The 26,442-nt window shown below is 40.7% G+C and overlaps 2 protein-coding genes and 1 non-coding gene across 3 annotated transcripts; 2 read left to right on the top strand and 1 right to left on the bottom strand.

The window, feature by feature from the left end:
- The first annotated feature begins 539 nt into the window (after nt 1–539).
- On the top strand, nt 540–611 carry trnag-ucc (transfer RNA glycine (anticodon UCC)). Its single transcript has one exon. It is a non-coding gene; the product is annotated as a tRNA-Gly (tRNA).
- A 7,085-nt stretch (nt 612–7,696) lies between these two features.
- Nucleotides 7,697–10,333, top strand: LOC106097246 (sialoadhesin-like). Its single transcript, XM_013267139.3, has 8 exons — nt 7,697–7,827; nt 7,996–8,071; nt 8,247–8,630; nt 8,987–9,289; nt 9,369–9,620; nt 9,711–9,801; nt 9,911–9,950; nt 10,079–10,333. The coding sequence occupies exons 2-8, from the start codon at nt 7,999–8,001 to the stop codon at nt 10,316–10,318; spliced, it is 1,383 nt and encodes a 460-aa protein (XP_013122593.2). The 5' UTR covers nt 7,697–7,827; nt 7,996–7,998; the 3' UTR covers nt 10,319–10,333.
- A 1,204-nt stretch (nt 10,334–11,537) lies between these two features.
- Nucleotides 11,538–24,004, bottom strand: pck2 (phosphoenolpyruvate carboxykinase 2 (mitochondrial)). Its single transcript, XM_019354843.2, has 11 exons — nt 23,973–24,004; nt 19,216–19,428; nt 18,934–19,118; nt 17,930–18,000; nt 17,615–17,750; nt 17,318–17,505; nt 16,996–17,158; nt 16,689–16,904; nt 15,508–15,645; nt 13,116–13,211; nt 11,538–12,986 (listed from the first exon to the last, which is right to left on the bottom strand). The coding sequence occupies exons 1-11, from the start codon at nt 24,002–24,004 to the stop codon at nt 12,517–12,519; spliced, it is 1,908 nt and encodes a 635-aa protein (XP_019210388.1). The 3' UTR covers nt 11,538–12,516.
- Nucleotides 24,005–26,442: the final 2,438 nt, after the last annotated feature.

The raw sequence follows: 26,442 nt of genomic DNA, 5'->3' as shown, positions 1-26,442 counted from the left end.
TTGTCTACAAGATCTCACAGTGCCATATCATCCCAACAGAGTGCTTTGCTCTCAGACTGCTGGCTTCCGACGGGATTTAAAAGTAGAATGGAAGGCAGAGCCATCACTTTTCAGGTCCCTCTCTGTGGAATCAGCTCCCACTTTGGATTCGGGACACAGACACTTGCTCTCATTTTTTAATGAAGCTTAAAACCTTTTTGCCAGTGTCCAAATAACTTGAAAGAGGAGCCAAGGAAGTCATCGTCCCAGATTCACACCTTGTCTGGTGTGACCTGAAGAAGTCGCGTGACCATTGCGCCTCTCAAGGTGCTAACAATCACGCAAGGCGTTAAATGCGTGAGAGGCCACACTTGAATAGCAAAGAAGCTTTGCTGATGAGATTAAATGTGCAGTTGCATGAAACCACTAGTCTTTTTAGGGATCTACCTTTTGAGCAGTTTAGAAGCTGACAAGCGTGTAATCAAAATGCCCACCTTGTTAATTGTCCTGAAAGGCTGTATAAACAGGACAATGAATCAGTAATGCTGCCAGCTTTCATAGCGATGGTGGTATAGTGGCGAGCATAGCTGCCTTCCAAGCAGTTGACCCGGGTTCGTTTCCCGGCCATCGCAGTTGTCACTAGTAGTGCTGTTCAAGCAGGTCTGCGTACAGTTTTACACTAAAACTGTTCTCCGCTCTTTCTGCAAAGGCTTACAATGTCAAGCCAGGTGCATTCTTCATCGGCCTCGCTGCTGCCGTTTGCTGTGGAAAAGCACTGCTCACACAGGCTTTGAGGTCTCATCGCCTCTTACATGAAACTGGGATTTGACACGCTACTTCTTCATAAAGACACCCAGTCCCACTTTAAACGTTTTGCTGAATGTTTGGAATGAAGATAACATTCTACTAACCATGTACTGATCAGCTCTTTGCAGGTGGCAAAATCATCAGCTGTGTGTGTAACTGTTCATGCAAGCAAGCAAGCAAGCTAATGTCAGCCAGCTAGCTGCAACCGCAGCTGTGCTGCACCGATCTGATGGAACTGCAAAACCACAAGCTTTCGCACCAAAGCCATGCAGCTACCGCATTTACAATCCAGCGTGGCCGTTGTTGAGCAGATCCGACTTGAAAGACGTATGACGTAGGACTTGGAAGACACATGTCTTTCAAGTATGTATTTAATGGGCAAATGTGGTTGTTGTGGCCGAGCGGTCAAGGCGATGGACTAGAAATCCGTGGGATCCTCTTGAGTCTCCCCGCACAGGTTTGAATCCTGTCGACAACGGTCAGCTTTTTTGCGGCAGTCCACACGTCGACTTGAGAAGAAGCCGCGGTATGGAGATCACCTGAGAGGGTGCCAGGAGAAATAGCCCGACCTTTGCTCCAGAAAATAGAGCACGCAGTAGCAATGGACCCAGCTATGTCCTGGCAAAATTAGGCACACCTTCAGTAAACATGGCGTCCTTCGGTCAGTCTTTTAGCCACCCCAGACGTGCTCCTGTGCAGTCGTCCAGGATCCTGTCTGAGTACTGCCGCCGCAAGCCGATGACTGATGCGTCTGACAAATGCATAGCGACGGTGGTATAGTGGCGAGCGTATCTGCCTTTTAAGCAGTTGACCCGGGTTTGATTCCCTGCCATCGCAGTTTCCACTAGTAGTGCTGCTCATCATCATGCGGTTTTTCATAAAACCAGTAAAACTCTGATCTCTCTGTAATTCCTTATTGTTCTGTTATATGAAAGGGTTTTATGTGTCATCACCTCATACATATACCTTCTTACATTAAAATGTAATCTGCATTCTTCACTTCTCAAGGTTCCAGTGATTCAAAACGAGCTGGTTATTGGACTGCAGGTTGTACGAAACAAAGTGTACAAAACGAAAAAGGACTGGATGGCCCTCCTTCACAAAGACAGACTCATTCAATTAAGACTTTTCTGCTTTGGATGATCAAGTTCTCCCTTTCATTGTTTTTTAGACATATCAGCATACATGTGAGGTCCCTCTGCCTCCAAGTCCTCAACCTTCTGATGCCTGGTTTCAATCAAAGGACACTCATAATATCATCCACCCAGATTTGAAATATGAATGTTTTTCTCTGGACCTGCAACTCTGTGAACATGACTGAAAACGCTAGTGTGGACGCCTAGCATCTTCAGACGAAAACTCCGTTTTCAAATCCATGCGGGCTAGTGTTGACGCAGCCTAAACAGCATTATCTGATTTGCATGAGAATGTGCTGATTAGGCAGTGAAACCTTTCATTACAAAAGGTTTCTTATTGTTTCTTAAGTGTTTGTTGCAGAGTGAAGGAAAGAAAGAGATTATTTTATCACTGCTCATCACCACTTTCTCCTCCACTGGGTTAGTTCATTTTAAAGGATTCTGGGTTTCTTTATTTATATATCCATATGAAATACTGAATAAATTACTCTGAGATTTTATTGATGGCTGAAAAGGTACCATATGTGGAACAAAACAAACTTTAAACTAAATTATTACACCGACATTGGTCTGAACAGTAAGATAAACATTCCTAATGTGGAGATAAGGTAATTATATAATTGTTTTTGTTCACAGCAGAGGTCAAGATGCATTTAAAAGAATTTAAATGCAATGCTTAAACAGTATTACCTTAGATCAAGGGTATTAAACATAAGGCCCCAGGAGCAGAATTGCCCTGGAAAGTGAAAGAAGACAGAGATTATGAAATTTTACCTATAGGGTCAAATTGGGCTGTATACGGTCCATTATGTAACATGACTTTGATATCCCTGTGTCATATGTGGCAGGCAGAGGTAGGACCCAACAGCAGGACTTGGGAACAAAGCAAGTGAACTGAAACAGCCAACTTTATTTGCTATAACACTGAACACACTGAATACAGGACAAGAAACTGTCAAAATAAAACAGGAAGTTCAATAACCAAGGAGACAAAGGCTAAAACATACAGGCTTGACACTGGGACATTTGGGGGAGAAACAGACATGGGAATAAGACTGACTATGGGACACAGAAGGGGAACACTGAACAGGGAACCAGAAACAGGAATAAATACTAAATCTTGGAATATTGAAAACAAAACAGAATCCTAAGAGTCCAAATACAGAAACTCATAGTGCCATGATATCCTGCCTTACTTCCTTCACCTTCTGAGATCAGAAGGTGAAGGAAGGAAAGAACGAACAAATGAACAAAGGAAGGAACGAACGAACGAACGAACGAACGAACGAAGGTACTCTGTGAGGCCACTATTACAAGGCAAGTTTGAAAATCTTGGAATTTCACAGTTTACATGGTATAACAAATATATGTGACAGGCAAAAACTAGTAAACACTTTTAGCAGTTACAAGAACTAACAAATGAATATCCAACAAAAGGGAATAGAAATACATTGTACTGCCAATACTTTGGTTTATTCTTTGTATGACTTGAAAATCAGGCTTTAGGGAAAACTAAATGACATGTTTCTATCATCAATTACATGAAGTAAACACACAAACACTTGCATACAGATTTAAGACATGAGACACGCTAATTCCATCTCATAAAATGTGTCTATAGGTGAGACGCTTTGCGTTGATTGCTGCTGCTGGACCACACTGGAGGTGCGAGTCCGCCGTGTAATGGTTTATGCCATTACAAAGGAGCTGGCCTCTGTACTCAACTGGGCAGGGGAAAAAAAACCAAGGACCAGACAAAGCAAAAAAGGGCATTTAAAGAGACAGCGCTGTGCAGATGCATATTTGGTAAGTTTTAACATTTATTGTAGTTTTATGAGCCTAAAGTGAACAATAAAGGGATCAATTGATGTGCTGGGTGCGTTTCACATTTCCTATGTCTGTTTTTTGCTATATTACTTTGTCTTTCTTAATAACAAGACTTTCATGTCCGGTTAATCTGGAGATGGAGTCTTTGGTCTTCGGCTTGTTTTGTCCTCGGGTTGTACACTTTGTACAGCCCGAGGACCCCATGTTTTCTTTTTCTTTTTTTTAAAGGATACACGGCACACCATGCTAAGACATATCACATTTTCAGCTTATAGCTCTTTGGGAATCAAATGCGGCAGTTTGCTGATTTCTGCCTGGTGACTTTCATGTTTATCAGCCTAGGAGTTTACATACTTTCTCCCTGCTGAAGACAATTAACAAGAGCTTATTCATGTGCTCTAATTCCCTTTTTTTGTCTTTGTTTTTTTGTGTGTGTGTCTATTTTTGTCCTAGATGGCCTGGCGCAGCAGGTAGGGGCGAACTCTATGTCTGAGTTGGTCTTTGCTCAAGCAGTCCAGAAATGGCTCAGATATGCTCCAGATCGTACGGGTGGCGCGCAGGACGCACATCATCCATCCCCATCCCGGAGTAAATAATAAAAAGTGACGTGAAACATAGAAATGTAAATAGGAAACTTTGTCTTTTAATAAAGTATTTTGCAAATGATACATGTCTATTGACCTTTTTTGTTTTTTTGTTTTTTTTCAATAAAAAGCAACTGTACGAAAGAGGTGGAAAATCAATACCATAGCTCAACAGTGTTTCAATATCAGAATCTGACATTGTTTCAATGTCAACAGTGTTAGAAAATATAACGTCGAATCAATGTCAGGTTTCAACATTGATTCAACATCAAAACCTGACGTTGTTTCAACGTTAAAAATGGGTGTAAGAGTGACGTTGGGTCAACGTCACACTTCAACGTTGATTCAATGACGTCGCCTGATATTGACTCAACATTGTTTCAATGTTTCCTTGCTATCTGGGATGTAAGGGTTAATCTAATTCTTATCTTATGTACCTTGGTAAGGATTAGTGGAGAGGTTTGTGGCCTTAACCAATGGGGCTTGACAAGGTGTAGCCTGAAAAGAAGACAATTGCTCACCCTCCTGCAGGTCCACCACTTACTGGAGGCACTGTAGGGGCAAAGGCCCTGGAGATCCTATCCCTGGCAATAGAGTCTGACTATTGGGACAAGGAACATCACCTGGCGGTAAAGAAGCCTGATCTAATGCGTGAAGTTGAGAGATACTGGCTAGTTATAGGTCTCACATCAAAACAAGGCTTGGGTGCTGAAACCAGTCTCTTGGAGAGTGCTCAGCTTGCTGCCTGGATATTGCAGTTTTTATCTGTGATTGAGGGGGTTGTTTCCCCACACCAGGGAATGGGTCTTGACTTATACATTGAACAGCATTTCAGAGTACCAAGCCTTTTTTGGAGTCACTTGGTGGGGTGGTCGAAGGTACTCCATCTGAGGACTCTTATCACATGGAGGTCTGGGCAGTACCTCTAGATCAGCAGACTAGGGTGGTGGTTTCCATTTTTAGGAAGGGAAACAGGAAGGTATGTTAAGTTCTAGGGTGATCACATCACACTCCTCAGCCTCTCTTGGAAGGTCTATGCAAGAAAGCAGAGTTTGTCCATTAGCCAAACTTCAGATTTAGGAGGAAGAAAAAAGGTTTTCACCCTTGTTGGCATGAAGGTGGCTTGCATTTCCCTTAGAGATAGTGTCAGGAGTTCAGTCATTCAACGGGGGCTCAGAGGGTTGCTACTCCTCCACACTGAAGGAGCCAGTTGAAGTTGGTAGCATTTGACGAGGCCTCCTGTGTACCTACTGAGGCTACGTCCACACTAGCCCGGATAGATTTGAAAACGGCGTTTTCGCCTGAAAACGCTCCGTGTCCACACTAGTGTTTTCAGTCATTTTCACAGAGTTGCGCGTCCATATTGAAACAGTCGAAAACGCTTACGTTCCAGTACTGCGCATGCAAGAAGAGTCGACCTGCCTCATTTCTGTCTGCCGCCTCTTTGAAACGTCGTGGCAAAATATTGAGGAAAAGTACCAAGTTCTTTAAATGGACTAACAATGAGATGGAGTTGTTGCTGTGAGTAACACAAAAGTACAGAGTTGCAAAAGCGAGTGAGAGTTAAAGAATTTGAAGAAAAGCTATCTGGAGCATGTACAAACTTATATTAATCTTTAATAGGGCTGTCAAAATTGAGAGCAAACAAAACAACTGCTATCTTAGTTTAATTGGTCACATGACTGCATCATATGACTAACATGCGTCATCGTTTTAGAAAGTCTCTGTTTTCGCTGTCCACACTGCAACGCGAAAGCACCGTTTTGAAATGTATGCGTATTCGAGAGCGTTTTCAAAACGCTGCGTTTTCCATCAGCAAAAACGTCATCTCAGTGTGGACGGGAGGCCAAAACGGAGAGAAAACAATGCGTTTTCGTTTGAACGTGTGGACGTAGCCTCTGTGAGATGTTTCAGTCATGTCCTACTGGGAGGATATCCCAGGGTAGACTCAGGGCATGATAGAGTGATTATTTCTTTTGTGCCTGGGAACACTTTGGTGTTGTATGGTTGTATGATTTTCAAATATTGATGATAAAATAAGAAATAGACATGAAACATGCATAATATTTACTTTTTAAGTTGACTAACATTGGAATCTGTGATATGACTTAAAATTTCCTGATAGCAGATAAGATAGCACAGTTAGGTTGTTCCTGCCCAACAACATAACTGTGCTTATTGTGGTGTTACTCTGAAGTTTCTCGTGATACATGATTACTTTTGATGCTTTTTTTCAGAGGGAAAACTCCAGATATGATGAAAGAGAAATATATTTAGATGTCTGCTTTTGGCCAAGTGCCTCAACTGATAAATGACTCATTAAATAAAAGAAGAAATGTTTAAACGAATTGAGGAAGCTGGTCAACAGGAAGCTGCTGGCACAGTTTCCACAACCTGTGTGAGTACAGACAGCTTTCTGTAATAAAATTACTCAGTCATATGGTCTGGCATTCTTTTTATTAGTACCTCTTATAATATCCACATCAGTTTGTTTGTTTTTTGTTTTTTTGGTGTTGTGTTTGTTTGGTTTGAAATGATAACTAAATGTTAGATTGATGTCAGAGTAACATTAATATGCATGTCATGGGCCCGCAGAACATCACACTGTACCAAGCTGATCAGTGTTATTCACTTCACTGTAGCTGTGACTTCAGTACTACTGTTGTGTAGGTGCTGAACATAAAATATTTCTGTATGATGTAAGGCTGCATCTTGCTTTAGCTTTGTGTTTATAAATTTAAAAAAATTAATTGTAATATATATTTGTAAAGTTAAAATACTGATAAATACAACAGGCAAATAGGATAAAACCTGTAGGCCTGGATGAAAATGTGAAATTGAAAATATAATTACTTTATTTGCACCCTGATGAGACTGAGCTGACTTCCTTATTCGCAGGAAGGTGAGAACTTTGTCTATTCCCAAAGGCTGATTCTGTTTATCCGGACAGAACAGAATTAACCTTTTGGGATTTACTTATCTGGATGACTGAGCATGCATCCAGACAACTTTGTGTATTTATACAGTATTGAGAGTACAGGTCTGAGAACCAAGAGCAAAAACCAGGAGTTATATAAAAATGCAAAGAAAACGTTTTTGTGAGCATAGTACAAAAATCCTGATCAAAACAGGCAGGAGAAAAAAAACTGTGGAAAGCTGAGACACAAAGTCTTTGGTGGAAACGAGTTGCTCTATGTGCAAAACTGTTAATGAGAGAATGAGGAACAGGTTAGTGTGTGAGTGGAGGCTCAAGTCAGGTGAATCTAGAGACAGGCAGGTGGGAGTGGCAGCATCTGAAGTGAGAGCAGAGTGCATGATGGGAACATAAAAAGCAGACTGACTGAATAAAGAAAGACAGAAAACCAAAAGCATCACAGGTCTGTTTGCTTTGACATTACAACATCTAAACAGAGAAGTGTTTCACTCGCTGTGTTTCTGCAGAAATCACACATTGACTTTTACTTTGTTGTTTCTCCTCTGTGTCTGATCATTTGGTAAGAAAACATTTTTTACATCTTACTAAATTTTTATATCACAATAAAAACAACTGCTTTAATTTTTTTGTCCGATTTTAAATACATGTAAATTTTGTTTTGCTCTATAAAACAATGCAAGTTCCTGATTTGATCAAACCTTTATGTGATGTTATGCTTTTTATACAGGTGATGAGTTTTGTGACAGTCCAGTCTGTGAACATCATGACAGACATCATGTTACTGAGTCTCCTCTTTATTCCAAGTGAGCCGTCTCATTTCAGTCATTTACAGTCTGACAGATCAGCACAGATAGAGATACTTTACAAAGTCACACAGTTTATACTGAAGCTGTTGAGAGAAAAAAAACACATGTCTGCTAAACTCAGTTTATCATAATTATGTTTTTGCTCATGTGTATTAGCATCTTTTTTTTTCAGGCACTTTGGCTGCTTGTCCTCCAAAGACACACCTCTTCATCACTACACCAACAGAGATGGAAGCTCTGAGTGGATCTTGTTTACAAATCCCATGTAACTTTAGTGCTGCTGGCCCAGACAAGTTTGACAGCACAAGACGTGTCTTTGCAGTGTGGATTAAAAATCATTCGGATGTTTTTGCACATCCAAACAATGTGATCTTCAACAGCAGTGGGACAGTTAACATCTATCCAATGAAGATTACAGGAAGCCTGAAGGAGAAAAACTGCACCACTCTGTTTTCCAATTTAACCACAACTTATACAAACACATACTACCTCAGAATTATGAACTGGCCGTTCAGAGCAACAGCTGCTTGTGATCCTCTTAAAATAACAATTAAAGGTGAGAAAGTTTTCTTTCCATTGTTCAGGTTTTCTGAAAAGTAAAATGAGTAATCAGATGCAGCTTTGCGTTAATCAACAAAAAGAACTAAAAGTTCAATTATTACAGAATTCAGTCTGATTATTCTGTATTTATTATTATCCCAGAATGTCTGTACTACCCTGATGGTAGCACAAAGAGAATAAAATACTACATATTGTTTGCTGTTTGACCGTTTAAAAAACAGCAAACAACATTAATGATCATTTTTTTTCTTTTCCAACAGAGTGAAAAAATTATGATTTTTGGTGTGTTTTTATCTACTATATTTCCTGTATTATCAGTGTACAAACTGTGTTTGTGATGTGAAACCACAGATTCTCCTTGGAGGCTCAATATTACAATCCCAGGTGATCTGAAGGAGAAGGAGTCTGTCACTATAACCTGCTCAGCTCTCACTCCCTGTCCACACTCCCCTCCTCAACTCACCTGGAATCTCCAACAAGACTCTCACAACAAAATAGAGAAAAACACAGATGGAAGCTTTACAACTAAAATCCAGCAGACCATCACTCTGTCAGACACACATGATGGAAAGAAGATCAGCTGCTCTGCCAGATATCCTGTGAACCAAGGAAACAACAAGACAGCAGAGACAGAAGAGACTCTCAGTGTTTCATGTAAGACAATCACAGTTTGTTAACTGAATCCTATAAGACAACATGATTTATGGGATATGTTTTTCTTTTTTTTCTCCAGATGCTCCTAAAAACACCTCAGCATCCATCAGTCCATCAGGTTTGGTGTCAGCAGGCAGCTGGGTGAACCTGACCTGCTCCAGCAGAGCCAAACCTCCAGTCAGCAGCTTCACCTGGTTCAAGAAGAGCAGAGATGGAGCTGTGAAAGTATCTGAAGGAGAGATTTACAGCTTCAATGTAACAGATGGAGGAGTTTATTACTGTGTGGCCACTAATGATCTGGGTAATCAGGCATCAGGAGAGATTCTTGCAGGTAAAGACATCACCAATGTTTTACACACACAACACACATTAAAACATATCTTTGATTCCTGTTTAATATTGAGCTTTTTTTTTCTATCAGGACATCAGAATAGTGGTTCTTTATTACTGGGTCCACTTCTTGGAGGCATCCTTGGGTTCATCTTACTGATCTGTTTAGTTATCTTGGCTTGGTAAATATCACATATCAAAGCAAAAAACATGATCTGCTTTCCCATCAAGCTAAACTTTACTCACACACACACAGTTATGTCATATTTAACTGGCTCTCATGTCTTCCAGGTGCTTAAAGTCAAAGCATCAAACTCAACAACAGACTCAGGTAAGAAAATTGAAAAAAAAAACTCATTGTAGATTACCTGACTGATTATTTACAGTAGTACCTGCATTAGTGCAGTCTGCTTACCAGATTTAAGTGTCACAGAACTTTTTATTTGACTCGTTTTATAGACTGAAGACCTGGTTGTCGAAGAGTCAACAAGTAAAACAGAAGAAGGGGAAGAAAACCTCCATTATGGAGAGATCAACTTCTCCACACTGGGATATGAAGTGCCCTCTGGCTCAATGCAGGACAGAGGACAGCAGCAGGATATGGTGTACGCACAGGTGAAAGTCAACAAGCCAGAAAACAGCTTAACACAGAGAGCTCATGGCCAAGAGGAACTTTATGCTAAAGTGAAGAAAAAATGAGAAGTATCATTTAACAACCTCTGAATAAAGAAAGAAACATGGAGCCAGCAGTTCACTGAAATAAAAGAAACTACTGTGTGCAGTCTGCTTTATGTCCATGCTTCTGTACCAACTTCAGGCAGAGGATTTCCTATGTTCACATTAAATCCATGAGCAGAAGCTGCAGCACTCAAAGAACTAGTTGTCTGGGCCGCACAAGTATTTCTCAAAAGGAAAAACTCAAAACCTCCACATATTGTATGTGTTTGTGGTAGGACTTCATAATACAGCCCGTACCTTATTACCTAACCTGCTTTATTGCCTCCCGACATTTACTGAATTGCATATGTAATTTTTACCAACTAAAAGTACTTCTCAGTAGATACAGTAGAACAGGAAGTTACAGGAGGTTATAAAGGAAGAAAAATATTATTTAGTAATAAGAACCTTTAGGGTATCTTACTGGAATGGACAAGGTTCCTCTTATTACATTGTAATGACTCAGTATTATCAGAGGTGTAGTCTGCATCAGATGTGTTTACAGGTGGAGATGGCTTCTAAAGCGAGGAGCTTTGAAGTGCTAAAAGCACATACCTCAGACCTGACAAGGCTGGAGCCTAAAGGGCCTGACTCTAAATAAAATACATGAAAAACAGCAAATATAAATACTTGTTACCAGTAACATGGAGTTTTCTTAGCTGAATCCTAGTTCTGATACTACTTTCTACTTTTACGTTTGTTGCTCTGAATATTTCCCTGTTATTTTTAGCTCTTCGTTGTGTAACTGAACTGTCAGTTGTAAAGAGTTCTTTGCTGTTTGACATTCAGTTCAGTCCTGTTGAAAAGAGGATGCTACCTTTTGTGTTGAGTACTTTTATCACGTCTGAAGTGTATGCATGCAGCGTTGTTCATGCTGCTCACAGTTCAGTGACCAAACTTTCTACTTCTCATGTGGTTTTGTCATTACATTATCACACTAATGTATCTGTGGTGACATTGTGAGTGTGAAATACTGCGCACATAATATTTTTCAACATTTTCTAAGTGTTTGACGTATCTACTGTGGGGGGAAAAAAACACACCAGCCATTGTGTCTGCCTTGGAAGAGGTTTATTCATTGCACTGTAATAAAATCCTCGGCGTACAACGTCTACAAATACCTGATAATCTCAGTCGTTTGGTCAAACATTTCACATACTGCATGTAAACGTCGCCTGAAATCATAAATCATGCAGCTTAATCACAAATATTTCTGAAGTGGTGAGATGAATAATGCATAGTGATCTTTGGCTTCAGAGAAAACCTGCTAAACTTTTCACTTTTGAACAGTTAATGCACTTTTAGGGATTTTTTCCCATTTTAACATCAATCCCAGTTCAAAATAAATGACATTTCATGAGACCTGGACATTGTATGTGTATTTAGTGTATTTAACACCATCCCCGCCAATGATTAAATAACCCAGCAGTCAGTGTTTTCAAATCAATGAAAACACTGACTGCATGTATAAAACAAAATCCTTTCTTCTGATGTGTACACGTGTATACATATATATTCATATACATATAGACATGTGTTTTTATAACAAAAACATTATGGGATCTCTTGAATGATTAGTGATTCATGAGTCAGTGTTATGTTTAAGACGGTACTCAGGCAGGGATGTTAAGTGTTAAAAAGCAGTGATAAAATTCATTATTTAAAACTCTTTCATTAGTTAAAACTGTTCTGTTTGCATTTTCTTTCTTTGAAAAAAAAAAACCTTTGGGCTTCAGCCTGTAAACATTAGCAGCCTGAACTCGTTATTGTTAAAACTCTTAAAGGCACCGTTGGTTGCATTCCAGTACAATGTTCCTCCTACCAACCCAGCAGCAGCCTCAAGTGTTGTAGCAACAGTGTGAAGTGATGTCCAAAAACAGAAGGTGTTGCACTGATAATCTCACATCTCAATTCTCTTTACAAAGGGACAAGCAGGAGTCACTGACTGCGTTTTCATACACAGGGAAAGTTCAATATTCACATTATTGCTGGTTTTATGACTGAATCTTCAACATAAGATTCATTCTACCCATTTTTTTTGTTGTTGTTTCTTTGTTTATTCGTTCATAAATTTCTGTGTATGTAAACCCAGTCACTAGTTCTGATTACACTTTCATGAAGTGAATTCTGCTTCCTGAGTACCTCCCTCCCTCTTTGTTTACTTCCTGTCAGGAGGCTTTTTAATTGTGTACTCTATCCTCCAGTGCCTTCAGCTCAGCCTCCACCTGTGCTGGCAGGTCAGCGCCGACCTGCTGAGTGAAATAGGCTTTCAACTCCTGGGTCTCCTTCTGCCAGAAAGGCTTGGGCACATCGAACAGGGCCCCCATATCCACCTTGCCGCCCAGGCCTTTAGTGTCGATGGCGCCATCTTGTGGCACCCAGCCGATAATGCTCTTTTTGGCTGCCTCGTCCTCTCTCTCTCTGCCGCAGCGTTTGAAGATCCACTCTAGCACGCGGGCGTTCTCACCGAAGCCAGGCCACAGGAAGGCGCCAGTTGCCGGGTCCTTTCTGAACCAGTTGACGTGGAAGATCTTGGGCAGCTGAGTGGGGGCCTTACGGCTCTGCATGCTCAGCCAGTGAGCGAGGTAGTCGCCAAAGTTGTAGCCGAAGAATGGCCGCATGGCGAAGGGGTCGTGCATGATCACCTTGCCTGGAGGGAAAACGAAAAAGCAACTTCGTCCTTATTTCATTATATGAAAAACAGCAAAAGGTAAAGAGGATAGCTCTAGAGAGTTTCACAGAACTTCTGCATCTCAGGAAAGTGTGTGAGGATTTGTACCTTTATGCTCAGCAGCTGCTGTGGCCTCGGACCTCATTGCAGCTCCAATAAATACTCCGTGCTGCCAGTTGAAAGACTCGTAGACCAGAGGGACACCTGAAACATCAAGATCATGAGATCACATTCAGTACAAGCCTACTTTCTGTTACATGTTATACTGTGTTCAATTTGTTTTTGTTTTTCTTAACTTTGTGCTGTTGTAATACATTAAAAAGAGAAAATACAAGGATTGTACTGCATGAACCATAACTGCAATCAATGATTTTGTGAGTTCTATCTTGTGTCTCTATTAATACAGTCACTCCCAATCAGAGATGGGAATAACGGCGTTACTAATGGCGTTACTTGTTTCAGTAACAAGTAATCTAACTAACTACTATTCCTATTGTGACAACGCCGTTACCGTTACTAACAAGAAAATGCGGTGCGGTCGCATTACAATTTTTCAACAAACAGACGGTTGAAGCTGTGTTCAGTTTACCGCATCTTATATCAGCTGCACGGAAGTAGCTGTAAGTGATCTGGACGCTACAGCTTTAAGCAGCTGCACTCCCGCAGATGGCAATCACTTTTTGGCACAACACCTGGAGCTCAGGGGGCAAAACAATCGCATGAGTGCTGCTGTTTGACTGAGGAAGAATAAAGTAGTCGTGGTAAGCTAATCACACGACCACTTAATCTCACATCTCAATTCTCTTTACAAAGGGACAGGCAGGAGTCACTGACTGCGTTTTCATACACAGGGAAAGTTCGATATTCACATTATTGCTGGTTTTATGACTGAATCTTCAACATAAGATTCATTCTACCCATTTTTTTTGTTGCTGTTTGTTTGTTTATTCGTTCATAAATTTCTGTGTATGTAAACCCAGTCACTAGTTCTGATTACACTTTCATGAAGTGAATTCTGCTTCCTGAGTACCTCCCTCCCTCTTTGTTTACTTCCTGTCAGGAGGCTTTTTAATTGTGTACTCTATCCTCTGCATGACAAGATGACAAAGCAACAAGTTGATATATACCAGTTTTTAAATTGGGTTGATAGCCCACGTAAAACCAGAGTCATGATAAACAATATATATGCGGCAGTTTTTTCCTCAATAGTTTCGTCACGTTTTTTGTCTAAGGACAGCGCCAGAAACCACTCTCTGCTTATGAGCAAAAACTGAAAAAACAAAACAAAAAAAAAACAGCCCGTTCGTGTTGGTGGAAAAATGTACCATGTCGACCAATCAAAAAAATGATATGGCAACATGACATTTGGTTGTTTATAAAGAGGGGGAAGTTTTAGGAGACACAGCAGAACAAGAGAGAGAGCGAGTTTTGAGATGTGAGACATTTGTGACGTTTAGCGTGTTTGGAGTGTGTAGTTAATGTGTTGTCTTGTGTAGTTAGTGTGTAGTGTTGTGGATAGTTTTGTGTTGTGTGTCAGAACAATGAGGCGACTGCTGTCTCCAGGTAGAGAACAGGAGTGATACACCTGCTGCTGTCAGACCTGCAGGTATCAGGCTGTGATGTTCTCCTTTATAGTGGACAGAAATTATTGTTTTTGGAGTGGCACAAATAATTTCTGTGGCATCTTATTTAATGCAGAACAGCTGTTGGTTATGTAAATAGTTTGAAATGGTTATTTAAAAAAAAGGTAAATGGCTGCAAATAACTTTGTTGTTTGCAAAACTTGTGCATAACTTGTTTAAAGTTATGAAATATGATTCAATAAACATGTTTGTGGTTGTTACAGTAAAAATATAACTTTTTCTACTCCGATTTTATGTTTTTTGTCTGATTTTAGATCAATTGTGTTAATACAGTATGTCAAAATGAAAACATGACTGTAAATTCAGACACGTGAGGCTGTGCTGAAAAGAATGATACCAAACAGGAAGAAATAAATCATTTTTAAAGGTGAAATGTGGAGGGAAAATCAAAAGTGGTTAACAATGGCCAATTACACCCTGGACCCCAGAGGGTTAAACATTTTTTTTAAAGAAACGCAATAGTTACTTTTCAAGTAATTAATTACTTTTAGAATCTTGTAACTCAGTTACTTTGTTCAAGAAGTAACTAGTAACTATAATTAATTACTTTTTCAAAGTAACTTGTCCAACACTGCTCCCAATACAATAGGCAAATTGACTTTTTTGGTCAATGTACCCACACAGGCCAGACCAGTAAAGTAAAGCTTTCCAGTAAAGCTGAAGACATTTTTGATGAAAATCAAGACTGTGACATTTCATTTTAAATGTGTTGTGGGTGTTTTTGTCGGACGCTAGATGGACAGATGTCTATAGAGAGAGAGGTTAAATGATCAGTCTGCGGGTAAATTAAATCAACAGCCAAAATGTGAAAATATGAATCCACCAGGGTACAATATGTTTTTAAACTTGGCACCAACCTTCTGGCCTCCTCCCACCAAAAATGATGGCATCAATGGGGACACCCTCCTCACTCTCCCACTGGGGGTCAATGATGGGACACTGAGCCGCTGGTGCACAGAAGCGGGAGTTGGGGTGGGCGCAGGGTGTTGAGCTTCCTGTGGACAAAGAAGAAAAACGGGTTTTTGTTTGTTTGTTTTTAACAGCTCATGTTTTTAATGTCACGGTTAACAGTTAACGGTTAACAGTTAACGGTTAACGGTTAACTGCGTCTTTACTACTCTTGACCTCCCAAAGTCAAGAGTACTGCGGCCTCCTGAAAAAACAGAAAATCTCATGGGGACACCCAATTTTAAATCTTAACTCTCAAACAAATAGTCGTGCATTCGCGTGAAAACTGCATTGAAAACTCAAACAGAACACGTGGTGTTGCCCAGTCATATGCAAAGTAATATAATACCAATATTTGATCCACCTACAACTGATTATTTAGGTCAGAGTAATATCACAAACTATTCGCCTTCTATTACAAGTTTGAATTCACTTTTTATATAAATGAATAAAATCATACAAATATATCCCTGTACAGACTTGTGAGTAATTTCAAACTGAATTTCTGAGAGGCCGATGTTGTCCAAGATAAGGACAATGCTGGATAATACCTCCCACCCACTCAATGACATGCTGGCTAATCCCAGAAGCACATTCAGTGACAGACTGAGATTACCCAAATGCACCACTGAACGACACAGGAAATCATTCCTGCCTGTGGATATCTCGCTGTACAATTCTGCACTGCAGCAGTTTTTTCACTTGCTTTACAGTAAAATAACAAATGACAAAGTTTCACTGGTTAGAGTTAAATGTCCATCATAACTGAGCGATTTGTATATATATTGTGCTATTTCTTAAATTTGTAAACTCTGTAATATATTGTAATATTTAATTAGTTTAGTCTGTTGCCATTACTGTCTTGGAGCAACTGTAACCCACATAATTTCCTTAGGGATTTTTAAAGTATTCTGATTCTGAATGTCTGTAAATATTGTGACCCACCTGCAGTACCTGTGCAGACCACCAGGGGGCCCCTGGAATCACTGCTTTAACCCAGTTCTAAATGTGTGACTTTGCTTTGATTTACCAGCAGATGGTGCTGTATACACTTTGACTGTTAAGTACACTGATACACAACAAATGTCACCTTGTTTCCAGGTTTTGCCATGCCAATCTGTGAGCGTGATGTCAGCAGGAGGGGGGTCGAGTCCTTCCCACCACACCCCCCCATTGCTGGTTTCCCCAACATTGGTGAACACAGTATTTTTAGCAACAGTAGCCATGGCGTAGGGGTTGGTCTTGTTGGAGGTGCCCGGGGCCACGCCAAAGAACCCGTTCTCTGGGTTGATGGCTCTCAATTTACCTACAGAAAGATGAGTTTTTTGGCGTTTTTTTAGTAACCACAGATTTTTTTTTTATTAAAATGAATCTGTGCATGTGACTACTTCACTCGCCTTGGCTGTCAAACTTCATCCAGGCAATGTCATCACCCACGCACTCAACCTTCCAGCCTGGTAGAGCTGGTTTCATCATGGCCAGGTTGGTTTTACCGCAAGCGCTGGGGAAGGCAGCTGCGATGTATCGCTTCACACCCTTAGGGCTGGTGATTCCTAGGATCTGAAGAGAGAAGAAAGAGGGAAATACTAATATTAGCAAGAATATAACTCCAAATTTTTAATAAATGTGGAAGGTGTAGGCTTATAGTGAATTTTTTTTAATTAAAATAAAACCTCTTTAATTCAGACTCAAGTCATAATCAATACATAGCATTCTAACCAGCATGTGCTCAGCCAGCCAGCCTTCATCTTTGGCGATGCGGGAGGCGATGCGCAGGGCAAAGCACTTTTTCCCAAGGAGAGAGTTCCCTCCATAGCCACTGCCGAAGGAGAGGATCTGCCTGGTGTCGGGCAGGTGAGATATCAGCACCTTTTCTGGGTTGCAGGGCCACGAGTTCACCAGAGGAGCTGGAGGGGAAAAGGAGGGAAAAAATAAAAGGTGGGAAAATTTATAAAATGTTGCAAAAACTGATACAAATTACAAATAAAACTCTATTCAGGCTCTTGGAATCTGCACCTTTGAGCGGTAAAGGTCGCCCCACGGAGTGCTGACAGCGCACAAACTCCACTCCTTCAGCCAGTTTATTGAGAACAGGAGTGCCCATACGCGTCATGATACCCATACTGGCTACAACGTACGGAGAGTCCGTCACCTTGAAGAAAAAATAAACTGATTATTACTCTGACCTATAACTTAGGAAGCCCAGTGATAAAAAATAAATAAATAAATAAATTACAGCAATTCACTGGAAGAAAGCAGCACAGCAGGCTCAGGTGTTTACTGCATGTTTTTGCTGAGTATGAAGTAGTGAGAGAACGATAGTGTTTTTACCTGGACACCATATTTGGTGAGAGCTGAGCCTACGGGACCCATGCTGAAGGGAATCACATACATAGTCCGACCTACAGTGAGGACACAGATTAAAAACAACACATTGATGTAGTTTATTTATAGCCACTGTAGCAAACAAGCTTCAAGGTCAAGTGGATCAAGCAGTAGCACCGGTATAGTTAAAGGTTGTAAACATGTTTTTCTCGAGATCTTCGTGATAATTATTGTGAGTTATGCAGACTGCATGTCTAACATGATCAATAAGGTATATTTTTCTATACCACAAAGAAAAGTTGTTACACTGGTCAAGCATCCAAGCATAAACTAGCTGAAAGAGTACAACATGTTTTTAGTGACCTCCAGGTGTTTAAAGTAGCCCCTCCCCTCATAAATACTAATGGGTCAGCTGCGGGTTAGCACACAGAATGAGCAGGCAACCACACAGAGTCAGGAGGCCCTCTGCTGCATATATTCCCCCACTCTCCCTCCCTGCTTTCCTGTCTACTCTTCACTACACTGTCCTGTCTAATAAAAACTAAAAAAAAAAAAAAATCATTACATATATATATGGATCACAGATGTTTGCCTGACGACTGTTTCTCTAAGCTCACCTAAACCTCGAGGTTAAGGTGTGTACCTATAAGCAGGATTTATAACACTGCAACAAACGTGGAAGCTAATCCTGTTCTAACAGGCAACAAACTCAAAAGTGACGACAAAAGAATCTGAAGCGGGCCTCGCGGTATTTCTTTTTTTTTTTTTTTTTTTTTAAAAACACCTCTGCTTATTTAAAGTTCCTGATGTTAAGTCGCTTTTAAAATCATTACTGTTTTCTAAAAACATTTTTCAAAGAATTTTTAAAACTTTTTTTAGCATTAAAATTCAAATTAAATGGAATACTTGTACGAGGTGAACGTGACAGTCAATTAAAACAGAGGAAAGGTGAAAATGCTCGGTCTCCTGGCAACAATGAACAAACATTTGACTTCTATCCAATTACGTACCAGCCATGCTGCCAGGGAAACGCTCCTCTCTGGCTTTCTGCCAGTCAGACTCACTCATCCAGTTACCCAGCTGGCTTTTCACCCCTGCAGCGGGGATGGGAATCGTGTCTCTCTGCTTCTTGGTCACTATCACAGTCTTGCTCTCCACTCGGGCCACATCTTTTGGGTCTGTACGTGCCAACCAACTGTCAAATAAAAAGTTTATTATTAAAAGTTGCCACAGCATGTTTCAGGATGACTACTTTAGGGGATTTGTTTGGCATGCTGTTCCATTATCCTTACCAGTTCTCATATTTGGGAAGCTTCTTGACCATGCCATCCCTCTCCAGACCTGCCAGTATGTTGGCCGTCTCTTCTGGCGTCCCAGTCACCACGTGTACATTGGTAGGCTTACACTCCTCCACAGCCCCCTTCACAAAGTCGGCCACTGCCGGCGGCAGTGAGGGGATCGAGGCCAGAGATCGAACGCCGACGCTCGCCCCGACACCACCCTTCCTGAAAGAGAAGGACAATTTAAAATCACTCTACTGGTGACTGGAAGAAAAATCCAACAACGCAGACTAAACACAACTTCCGTACACGAACCACCTGAAGAGATCAGAACTTCTTTAACAATAGTAGTTGTTGGGCTGGAATCCAATGTTTTCTTTTTTCATACAAAGCAAAAAATAAATAACTCACTGAGCTTAGGGCAGTGCATTTGCCAGGACACCAGAGGAGGAATTTGGATGCAACTCTATGATGAGACAACTGAGAGACATATCTTGGAAGCAATCAAACCGTCTTCCTTCTTTCCTTCTTTAGAGTACATTCCTGAAAGACCTGCCACAAGAGACTAATACAAGGCGAGTCTCCTCATGTAATCTAGCTATTCATCCATTTTCTTCCGCTTATCCAATTCATGGTCCAGGGGATAAGGGCGAACTATTCCAGATGTTACAAGGAGTAAGATAGATGATGTGTCCAGGGTGTACCCCATTTATCACAGGGCTAACACAAAGAGACAAACAACCATTCACACTCACATTCACAACAATGGCAGGTTAACCCAACCTCATGTCTTTGGACTGAGATGTAGTGAGAACATGCAAAAGCCTGGATTTTTACCCAAGGCCTTCTTGCTGTGAGACAATTGTGCCACAACCCCACAGTACCCTCCCAATCTAAATGTACCAAAAGCTGCAGTGCATTGTAAATGTATGGAAAGATGTCCTTACTGTGTCATGTTTGACAGTAATACTGAAGTGTATGGTGCTCTCTGTCTGTTAGGACACAGGATTGTAGAGCTGGGCGATAGAACGATAACGATATGTATTGCGAAATAACTTTTTCTCGATAGAAAAATTAAACTATTGCGATAGGCCTCATCTCTCTTGTCCTCTTAAAAAAAAAAGAACAGCCAATCCAAATTAAGTAGCGCAGGGCCGAACCAATCACAGCCGCAGCGTCACATCACGTGACTTGTTACGTGCAGCACAAGCGCCAAGGAGCACATGTGTATTTGTTTGGGAAGCAGCCAGCCGGGCTGCCCAGGCAATGAAGGAAATGAGTGTGCCGACTAGAGAAAAATCAACCGAGAGCGTGAGCGAAGGTTACCGAAGAAAAAACCGATGATGGTTCCAATGCCGGAGAGCTTGTTGAATGGAAGGGCACCAGAAGTTCCATAGTGTGAAGGTATTTCGGCTATTTCAAGTCTGACAAAAAACAGAGTAGCGCACTGTAAATTGTGCCGAAAGCAAGTCTGGAAATACAATAAAGCGGTGCATGCTCAATCTCTGACTGAAAGCGCTAATTCGTCATTCGGCTTTTGTCAGACTAAAGTAACTGTTAAAACTGTTTGAAAAGCTAAGCTATACAACAAGGAGAGATTGAGAATTTCCTTTTAGTTCTCAGTTTATTTGATATTGACAAAAGTTAGTCAATTTTGTCTGTTCTTCTGTAAAACAAACGAAGATTTATTTTTAGAATTAATATTTTGTTTCTAAGTGGAATTGACAATTTAGTCTGTTTTGTTTGTTCTATTTTGAAACTTAAACGCTTTAGCGGCTGCCTTTTGTGTAGTTTGCAATATTTGCCTTTATTTATCTGAAACTGAAGTCTCATGTTCCTTAAGTACATCTACCCTGTTGAACTTATTATGGGAAATAAATATTTAAATTAAAACAAGCTGCTAATTATTTCACATTTTACTTGTGAGCAATGGCACATTTAAATCTTACAAATGTAGTTATTTGGCTTATATCGTGATATATATCGTTATCGCCTGAAATGAAAAAAACATATTGTGATATGAAAAAATCTTATATCGCCCAGCTCTATAGGATTGGTTTCAAATGTGACACTGGGGGGAAAAAAGCAAGTTAAAAAGTGTCAAAGTTTAATCCACCTTAATGTACTGAGTGCCACAGATGAGCTAAAACGCTTTAAGCACACTTTTTAAAGCCTCAAAGTATCAATTTAATCTTTAATGCAGCAGCAGTGACAATGAGGTGTCTTTGTTGTTGTTATTAGAGAAACCTAAAAGCCTCAAGCTGACCTTTCCACATATGCAGAGAGGTCTGTGGGTGGGTGCAGGGCCCTCTGTTTGTCAGCAGCTTGATATTCACAAACATAAGCCACTGAGAGTCAACATGTATGCAGTTACAACACAAGCCTGTGGGTGTCTGCATGTGTGTCCCCTGCCTGTCTCTGACAATAGAACATACAATGCATGTGCTTTGTGTCTGTGAACACTATAGCTGAACCCCATGACATCTTTAGAAAAATGTGAAATTCATGTTCTTTATGGTCACATGAGAGGCCCAGAAGGGCTGTGACTAAACGTTTTTAGTCGCAATAAAAGGAGCAGCTAATAACTGCCAAAACAAATCACACTCTTTCACTTTGTTTCAAAGATCAATACATGCAGTCAGCTGCAGGCACGTGGCTCCAATTGGCAGCACTCGGTGGTTCATTATACATACATCATGTACCCACACACACGCACGCAGGCACACGTGTGCTCGCTTTCACTCATGCATGCACACATACACGTTAGTCTGGTCTGAATGTACAAAGGGTGCGAGCAGCAGGCATGAGAAGACGTTCATGATGAGCAAGGCGTCACATGATCCAGCAGTGTGAAGGCACAGAGCTGAGGAATAAGAACTAATGTCACACTCAGGGCCAACTTTAAAGCAGCTCTCAGACACAGTGCGTCAGGTTTGTAGCAGACTTTTTCAACTGAATGTACATTTTCTTACCGGTAAACTGTACTTCACGCCCACAGTTTGGAGCAGCTGAAGCTCATTTGGTGTATTTGAGAAAGACACTGAACCCGTTTCTTGTTGAGATAATCATCTACAAACAACACTATCTGTGTCTGCAGCTTTTGACTGATTGACTGTCGTTTTATTGGGCAACAAGGCTCTACAGCAACAGTAACAGACGACTATTATTTGACCTTTGACCCAAATATGACGACACTTTGTTTAGGCTTATCTGTGACTTCCGATAAACCCGTCCCTTTGGTCAGCTCTGAAGACTTTTAGACCCTTTACCCCCTCCACAGTAAATCAATTACCTATGCTCCCAAACATCACCATTGTCACGCTGCTGATGCCGATAATTAACGAGGGTGGTGCTGAATATTATCTCCAGTGTGACTGAGATTAGGATGAGCTGGACTGAATTTGAAGTGAATTAAACACGAGCAAAGAGTTTAACTGGTTATTTTCTTGCTAAGGAACTCGTGGGAGCTGAGAAGAGAGATTAGCAGCTTTGCTTTTCTTTGTCTGCAACAGAGAAACTGTGATCTTTTTATATTTTTTTAGAAATCCTGTAAAGACTTTGATGACTCATCCAACTTTCCCTGCAGTCAACCATCTGATTATGCCACCTCTTTGCCTCCTGTCCCCCCTCAATTCTTGATATGGAATGCCTCTTGGTATATTTTTGCATAGATTTATCCAGACATAAGCCAACAAGGGAACAACTATTCAGCAGGACCCGCTCTAATGTTTAAGGATTAATATTTTCCCGACCAAAAACTTTCAAAGAACTCATCACTCAGCTCTGTTATTGATTATCCCAGATGAACAACTTGTCCCCCTAACACACCTCCAACTGAGTAAGCCAATCCTCACACACCACAGGCCGACACGCCTACAGTCCACCTTTGAAGCCCTGACAGATCCTGGTCAAAGGCCTCTTTAGGGAGGAGTCTAATTGTCAAGCAAAGACAAGCCAGCACATCACTTCAAGGAGCATGCACACATGCTGCATGCATTAGTACTCCTCCTACTGTGGTGAATACACAGTAAAATACTCTGGGACATTCAGTGATGCCTCCGGGCATGAGCAATCTCTCAAGTGGAAATACAAACAAAATCCACAGGTCCCTGAGTCACTAATTCACCCACTCTCTAACATGCATCCATGATGGCAAAATAAAAGCACAAACACACACAGACGATGTCACTGAGTGCTCACTTTGAGTCCTGTGTGATATTGGCTTATCACAAATCCTGGAGGGGTAAAAGCAGCAAAGATTAGATGGCAAATTATCCTGATGTGTTCTTTCGCTCATAAAGACATTAAAATCTATTTGTGTCATGAGTCCCAGCAAATAACGTCATTATCCAGTATCAAATATCAGGTCAAACGAGATTTTTCAGCAGGTAACAGAGCAGCTGTCAAACAGGAAGAGTCACAGTAAGGTGAAACTGTTTCCAGGAACTCCTTAAAACAGTTTAGAAATATGTAAATCTGTAAATCTGTTACAATGAATGAAGACGGCTACAGTGTCTCAACTCTTACTTCAAAATGGTCTATTTACTTTAGTTTTCATACAAAAAATAGTCATAATGAACTAAGATTTCATGCTTAGTGTCATTTTCTTTTCAAAATAAAAGCCTCGAAAATACAGTGAAGGGGTGGCTGTTGCCCGCGCGTTCATCGTAACTTAAACAGCAAGCAAAACACTTTTAAAACAAAAGAAGTTAGAATAAAGCACACACACTTTTAAATCACGAAAACACTAGAAAGCCGCGATAACTCACCTTCGTATGACTCCCAATAAAAGGCACGACATCTTTGGTTTAAAAGTTAAACGAGCTTATATTAAAAAAAAAAATAACAGTGTAAAAAGGCACATATAAGTTAGTTGAGAGGGAGACACGAGGAGCAGCAGTCGCTAGAGACGGTCACGGCTCATATCTGTACGTGCTCTGAGGGGACCTTGCACTTTGCTCAACGTGTACATTCACACGGAGACACCTCTACACCGGCGAACTGGATGCTCCCGTGCGTCTGCCGCGCGACCTCAGCGAGTCCCCGAGAGTCCTCCGCCTGTCTGCCGCTTTGTACACTCAACTGTGACCGGCCGACTCAGATCTGGGGGAGGCGCTTCTGCTGGAACAATTAAATATCCTATAGGTTATTTCTGCGCGGGTCGTGCCCATTTATGTTCGGCTGCTGTTTTGTTCCCCCTCCTGGATGATGCAAGTTTTCACAGTGCTTGAGTACAAACAGGCACGGAGTACCAGCGTGGAGGGGAGAAACCGGAAGTTCGAGCGAGGGCGCGGAAATACATTCTCACCGGTGGCGACTTTGAGGCTACATATGGGGGGCTCATGAGAAACTGCTCGCACGGAGGTTTCCCCTTCGGTTAGACGGGAGCTCAAGACGTATAGAAAGGGTGTAAACCTCGGGTGGCAAACAGCCAGAATCGGCCCGGTCAAGACTCCAATCTGGCCCATTGGAGGAGTTTGGAAAATTTGATGCAGAACATACAATTTTGAATTTTAACTGTATTTTTACAAGTATAACAGTTTTTCCCGCTGATAGGTACCTCCACCGTGTCCATTCATACTACAAAACTAATTACTAATAGATTTATTACATATTTCACAAAGAGTGACACTGGCATATTTTATTCATTTAATAAAGCAGTATTTCTTTATCATGTGGAAAAACTGAGATGTACTATTGAAATTGTGCTTCTTTTTGTTATATTAACCTGTCTAATTGATTCGGTTTGTATCCAAATTTCTGTACACTGACAGAACATAAGATCAGCATGAGCTGTATGTGGCCCACCATGTAAAATGAGTTTCACATTCCTGGTGTAAACCTGTGGAAGTAGCCTACACAAAAGTGAGAACGAAAACTGAAAACAACATAAAGGAAAACTGCAGAACGCCCTATAGGCAAACTGCTGGTGCTGGAAATAGGTTTCAAGTGACAGCTCATTTCTCACGAGGCCAGCCACCTTTCGTTTTCCTACATATATAAGGCTTTCCACTTTTTCTAACAGAATACAGAGGGAACACATTACTGCCAGAGAAGAGTTATTATAATTCTGTATTAGTTTTAATTTGTTTGTTTTTTATTTCATTTTGCCTTTTTGTTTTTAATTCAATTTAGTTTAGTTAGTTTCCAGAGTGGATTTCTGTGTCAGTTCAAGTTTTTATTGTTTGAAAATGTTTAGTTTTAGTTTAGTTTTTTTTTATCAGGTATTACAATGTAAACACAAAACTTTTTAAAACCAGTTGACTCACAGTCTTAGTAAATACATAATTTAATGCCTATAACTAACAATCCTGAAACCATCTATATTTTTATTTTATTTAAGTTAGATTTCCAAGTTCACAAAATCATTTGAGTTTTATTTTAGTCAAACAAAATACACATCTAGTTTTAGTTTAGTTTTAGTCATCTATAACCTCATACCAGAATAACACAAGATTACATTAAAAATTAAATAATTTCACAACATCACAGAGCCCTAAATGACACTTTCATGTTAGAATGACTGAAAAACACACTAATTAAGCCCAGAAGGTCTAGACAGCAGGTGGGTGGGGCTGCTGTCTACACAGCCAGAGATGTGTGCCTTAGATGACCATCACTGAAATCATACAGAGCTAACAGTAGTAAAATAAATAAGTAAATAAACTGTCTGAAGCAGAGCATATAGAACAGTCTGAAGTCTGAGCATTTGTCTCACAGGGATTATGTCCAGATACATTTATTTGAAAAAAGCTACCTAAACCTACATCATAAAGTAACTGCGCCTCTTGAATTAATAACTGTTATTAACTGGTCACCCTTCACAGAGCGCTGAACCACCTGGAGAACAGGAAGAGCTATGTAAGGATACTCTTCCTGGACTACAGCTCAGTGTTCAACACCATCCTACAGAGCTATGACATCACTGTGGTTGGGCTCACCTCTGATGGAGATGAGACAGTGTACAGGGCAGAAGTAGAATACAGTACAGTACTGCTGGTGCTCAGAAAATAACCACTCACACTCGTTGTACATGTACAACGACAATAAAGGGCTATTCTATTTTCTTCTAATCACATTTTTGGAAACATGAGTTCAGTTTCATGAGCCACACACAGGCCTAATTACTGCCAGGCTGGTTGAATGAAGATAGAAAAAGACTGGGAAGGTGAAGTAGGCTAAAAGATCTCAAAACGCAACACATCACACCAGACTAACCATGAAACCATGAGGCTAGAT

Source organism: Oreochromis niloticus, linkage group LG9, assembly GCF_001858045.2.
Source record: "Oreochromis niloticus isolate F11D_XX linkage group LG9, O_niloticus_UMD_NMBU, whole genome shotgun sequence".
NCBI classification, from domain to species: domain Eukaryota; kingdom Metazoa; phylum Chordata; class Actinopteri; order Cichliformes; family Cichlidae; genus Oreochromis; species Oreochromis niloticus.
Note: the sequence above shows the minus strand (reverse complement) of the source record. Positions and strands in the feature narration are given on the sequence as shown.